Below are 6,013 nucleotides of genomic sequence, written 5' to 3' on the forward strand. Positions count from 1 at the left end.
GCTGCACAACTTTGCAAATACGCTTTCAAGTTAAGCACTTCCGAGTTCGATTTTTATCATACGAAAGATTTGTCAAAACTGACGTTTTAATCCACTGCACTAATTCACCCCCCCCTCTTAGTGCCGCTTCGATCCTAACAATTCGGGAATATACGATCTCTCTAGGTAACACAATCTATCATGTATGCAATTTTAAGTTTCGCGGATTTTTGCGCACTAATTTTCACATGACGACAAACACATTTTTGGAAAATTGAGGGTTTTGTTTTATGTTCTTCCGCTGTGCATGTGATGTCACCCCTAAGATTTTTCAACACGTAGGCCTCAATAATAATAATAATAATAATAATAATAATAATAATAATAATAATAATAATAATAATAATAATAATAATCACATCACACACATACATCATAACATACGGTCCATTATTATCTGTTCACATCATACAACATATGTACATATCATTATATAAGACTACTAGATAAATAATAATAGTTAATTAAATCTTTTAATTAACTAATATTTTTTTGAAATTCAGGATATATAGAGATTTTTTGATTTGTGAAGGGTGTTTATGTAATTTGTATAGAAAATAGAAAGGACAAACCTCAAAATTTTAAAAATCGAGATGGGTAAAATTATCTTTTGTCTAAAAACCTACCCTCCTATGTTGCGATCGTTTCCACCCCATCGGCGGTCGCTCTACCCATAAGCGGCTCGCCCGCGGGAGCTATGCCCACAAGCGCCGCCCTTGTGGTAGTGTGACAGTTTGATCGTCACCTTTCAAGCAATTTCCATCTTGCATGTAGGCCACCGCCTTGCACAAGGGCGGCCACCTCTGTGTGCAAGCGGCCTACCAACGGATGTCGCCCCTGTATGCAAGTGGCTTGCCTACGGGTAGATGGTCGTTGACATTTTGCAACCCCTACCCGTAGGTAGCCTAATGTAGGGCTACAAGAAGCCTTTGGCCAATTTATGAGTTCAGCAATAGTTAGTGCACTTTCTCGCCTTTTGTATCAACAATTTTGATGTCAAAAGCCTTTCTAAAACATAATACATGCAGTTCAAAAATCAATCTTTCGCACGAACAACTTGACTTTGATACCATTATTGGAAAATCTTGGGGTGATATCATATATGTAGTAGAAGAATAGAAAGGAAAATCTTAGATTTTCACAAAAAGTTTTCATCGTTGTGCGAAGATTGGTGTGCATAACTCGCGAATCCAAAAAACCACGCGTGTTAAGGGATGTGTCCCCTATGAAGATTGTATATCCCTGAAATCCAACAGATCCATGGGAGAGGATAAAAGAGGTCAAGTGTCCTCCTCTCTAATGGTGATCCACACAGTGCTACAAAGATACTCCTTAAATCACTACCTAAATCTCCTTGCTATGTGCACCACGTAATCAAGAAGGGGTCGATCCTTCTTGTTGTCCACACACCCCAAATAGGAGTTGCTGGCTGAGGAGGAGAAGGGGAGAGGAGAATAGGAGGTGATAGCCAAAAGGGGTTCTTACCTATGGCCTTTTGGTTTCCTCTTATTTAAAGAGGCTCCTTATCAACTAAACCCTAATGAATCCTGCCCTATTGGGTACTGGATCTCCATCCAACTACCTAAGCCTCTTAGATTAGTGGCTCTTTACCCAAGAATCTCTCATTGGATCTTATTAGATCTCATCCATAGGATCCAATAATTCAGGGGCTTATTGGATATAAAATAAAATAACGACTCCAACAGATATCTCATATCCGAACCTCTACTCAATCGTAACACCAACCATATGTGTGTGATTCTCTAAGCCCAATATTGAGTTAATCATGAGTTATACATGTCATAACCCCTTCTGGATTAGTGAATTATTATCTCCATAATAATTCACTCGACTTATCGACTATAGATGTACTAGGCCATTATGCTACAATCCCTAGACGATATAGGGGAATCTACTCTATTAGACATGTTTGTCTTAGTTATTATATATTTATAGTCCCTCATCTATCTAATATCCCAAAGTTTGTTTACCGGGCATAGTGCTGTCAAGCTCATACGAAATATACTCGAGTTTTGCTCTAATCAGATTATCTCGGAGAACTTTTTCTCTCTCAATCTGAATGACTCTAACTAGGGATTTGTCTGAGCAAAAATACATGAGATATTCTTTTCATGACATTGAGAGTGGATAATCCTCTTTTGATACTCAATAGTCCTCGTAAGGTTGGCTACCACTCTTGATGACCGGTTATGCTAGATTTAGAACTTCCAAGTCTATAAGTCCGGTATCAAAGAGTAGAATACTCATACAGGTTGTCTCAAGTCTAAGGACCAGATACACGATTGGGACAATGAGGTATTATCAACCATCCAGCATTCCGTGAGCGGATCAATCAATAAACTCATTCTTTAATGAGCACCTACAAGATATCCCATGTCCCCATACAAGTAGCTATGAGACCAACCACCTCTATTATATGGATGGGTATACAGCACACTAATCTATCCAGTCATCTCGATGTCCTTCTCAAGTGACCTATGACCGATATTATTTAGGGTCTGTGTTTAAGGGCGAATCGATCTTGTTATCGTGAAATTATCACGATCCGATTTTTATTTTATAGATCCATGGACATCACAATATATACAATAGGCAATATAAAGTAAAAAATATTAAATAAATAATAAGAAAAAAAATATATGTATCATGTCACAAGTGTCATCATTCAAATAATTGATTTACAAGAAACCTTTGACTAGCAAATTGGAGATAGACTCAAAGATTTTACATATGATAAAAAGTTATAGGAAATGGATGGCAATGCAATCACCAATTTACACGTAATATTGGCGGATAAAGTTATATCCAGCATCGTAGAAAAGACAACAATAAAGTAGATCCAGAATACTTTAAAACATTATCGTAGAAAAGACAACAGATCTAGAATACTTTAACAAACATTATATGAAGCCAAGTTACTGTGTAATAGATTTTTTTAAGAAGGCTCTACACTCTTGGTATGTTAGAATCCACATCGGTAAATTATAAATGGTATGAGAAGCAAATAAGCTTGCCCAGGCTGATAGGTAGATAATGCATCTAAGTTCACCAAAAGATGAGAGGAGATTTGTTAGAACATTTGGTTGGTAGCAGCTTGAACACATTACCTGAACTTTCGAATTAGATCCATGACAAACGATGATTTCAGAGTTTAAAGGAATTCTTCTGAGCTTACTATCACGTGAAGAAAAGAAAGAGACTGATCACCTTGTCATTTTCTTTGGATTACTATTCTGTTTAAATTTCTTTGCGGTGCACATATATTTAGTAAATTCATTCGTCATAACATATATTTTTCTTGTAGAATATGACGTAGGGAATTTGTAATTCTTGGTTTCATAAGCATTTCCATGTAGATAAAGTTTTCCACCTATTAAAAAGCTCATAATTATTCTTAAACTACTACTTATTCTTACATGCAAATTTTCATTTTTCTTATCTAATTCTCTTTAGTCGTGTCTTAGAGAATATCCTAGGATGAAATGTTAGTAAGCATTATTCTAAAAAGTAAAGCTAGTTGATTCTTTCTGTTCTTGTTTTGTTCCTTTATAATCATTTATAATTTGGATACATGATGATTTTTCATTCATCCCATTGATCATGTTTTAGAGTGGCGTTAGAGCAAATTGATATGCATTCATTATTTTCTTTTTTTGCTATCGATTTGGTGTCGAGTCATTGCTCGCATATCCTAATGAATGAATAGTTTTATTACAAAAATATGTGGAAAGGGACAATTTAAAGTACGCGACAAGATCAAGCTGCCAACAATACCCAATGCTACTGCATCTCATTGACATGCTTATCGGCACCCTCGTTTTCCCAAAAAAAAAAAAAAACAGTTAACCTGATATGTTATCCGAATCTCATTCGATGTATCGAGGCCTTCGACGTAAGAGAATCTGCATTCATACATTGAACTTTCAGCCTTCACTTGCTTTCCCAGCCATGCATCTCATTGACCCATGTACTAAAATAATTTAATCTAACTTAAATATCAATAGTAAAACCCAGATTTCCACGTCTAATACAAATTAAAAAATAATTATTCCCCATATAAAATCAAATTATAAATGTTTAGAATTGTTTATAATCCTTATGAACACTAATAAGGAATAATCGATACTAAATATTTAAAATTGTTTCTTTCTATAAAAAAAAATTCCATAGTTGAATTCTTTATTTCTTGCCTAATAATGGCTCTAGAATTCGGTAATATTTATCCGCCTCAATAAGTATATATATTGATATCAACTTCGTCTCCTTGCGAGCACGCATAACCTAACCAAGCTATCGATAGCAGTAGATCGATGAGGCCGTCCACCATCTGTATTCTCCTGGCGGTGGCAGTCCTCCTCCACCACCACCTCCTCCCCGGGGTGGAGGCATCGGTTGAGAAGGCGTGCAGGGACGCGGCGAATAGCAGCCCCAATATCAACTATGACTTCTGCGTGGCGGAGCTCCTCCCGTACCCGGGGAGCGGGTCGGCGGACCAGAAGTCGCTGACGGTGATCGCGGCTACCTTGGCGAAGGACAAAACCACCAGCGCCAGCGCTAAGGTCAAGAGTTTGCTAGCCAGAACGAGTGATCCAAAGACGAAGCAGGGCTTGGAGTCTTGCGGGAGCGTCTACGAGGACCTGTTCTCCGACCTCAACACGTCCATCCCGGCCATCAAGGAGGGTCGCCTGGTCGACGCCAAGACCTATCTTAGCGCCGCTGTGGACGCGCCCGACACCTGCGAGGACGGTTTCAAGGAGCTGAAGGTCCCCTCGCCCTTGACCAAGGAGGACTCCGACTTGACGCAGATGTGCACTATTTCTTTAGCCTTCACCAATATGCTGGGGTGACTTTCTTGCCGTTACGCCTTTCCGTTAGTTATAGCTTTGATGTGAAGCTCCTCTTCCAAAAAAAATATTTTTTTCTTTTTCGGGTGGTATAATTATTAGTAATATTGTAAGAAGAGGATTCTTTTTAATTACATGCAATCAAATAAAATAAAATCATGTTGATTTTAGAGTAAAATTGTTTACCTGATGAATTGATTAGTTTCTCATATGTGAATTAAATATGATTAGTTTCTTTTTCTATCTAAAACTATTTCAAACCCAATAAAAATATATGATAATGCTTGTGTGGGTCATAGAAATTTTGAAGACCCATTGCTATCCTTAGTTTTAATAGTTTTAGGGTAATGTTTTAATAGTTTGAGGAGTTAGTTCATGTCTTGCTTAAGAAAAAGCTATGTTAGTACTGGTAGATGATGATGTCATTAGTTGATTATCTCAATATCATAATTAAAGTGATCAAATGAATCAAGGTGTTGCTTAATTGATGGCCACACCTACATTCTTCGCCCTTGCACCACTGAATCCTTTCAAGAATAGACCAAAAAACTGAAACTTTGAGATTGATTCAAGAATGGCAAATTGTTCAGCACAAAGAAATAAAAAATCCAAATATTAATACCGGAAAAAAGACACACACTTAATTAATTATAATTTTTTATTATAATTAATATAAATAAATTATAAATATTTATTATAATTTATTTATTAATTAAAACATAAATAAAAAATAATCCTCGAGAAATATAGTGATGTCAACTCAAAAATAAAATTCAATTAGCTCTAACCTATCAGTAGATGAAGGTCTACTCTTTATTGGAATCCAATTTAGTATTAATAGGAGTCGGTTTTGAAAATAAAAAATAAAACCAAGAAATTTCAACGATGTTGGATAGGAACTTATATAAGTCAATTGTAAGACAAATACATATCCAAAAGTTAATCATCCTACTAATGTATATCAAATATTCGATGGAGCACTCCTGCAACAATAGATAGAGAAGTTTTATCCTTCGAAAATAATTTATATTCTCCTAATCACGGATGTAAACAAACCTGTATCACACTCTAAATAGTGAATGGAGTGATGTCCGTCACCCATTAATTTT

The 6,013-nt window shown here is 36.3% G+C and overlaps 1 protein-coding gene across 1 annotated transcript; it reads left to right on the forward strand.

Moving 5' to 3' along the window:
- The first annotated feature begins 4,370 nt into the window (after positions 1 to 4,370).
- LOC135607533 (putative invertase inhibitor) lies at positions 4,371 to 4,907 on the forward strand. Its single transcript, XM_065099472.1, has one exon. The coding sequence runs from the start codon at positions 4,371 to 4,373 to the stop codon at positions 4,905 to 4,907; it is 537 nt and encodes a 178-aa protein (XP_064955544.1).
- Positions 4,908 to 6,013: the final 1,106 nt, after the last annotated feature.

Source organism: Musa acuminata, chromosome BXJ2-3, assembly GCF_036884655.1.
Source record: "Musa acuminata AAA Group cultivar baxijiao chromosome BXJ2-3, Cavendish_Baxijiao_AAA, whole genome shotgun sequence".
Classification (NCBI taxonomy): Eukaryota; Viridiplantae; Streptophyta; class Magnoliopsida; order Zingiberales; family Musaceae; genus Musa; species Musa acuminata.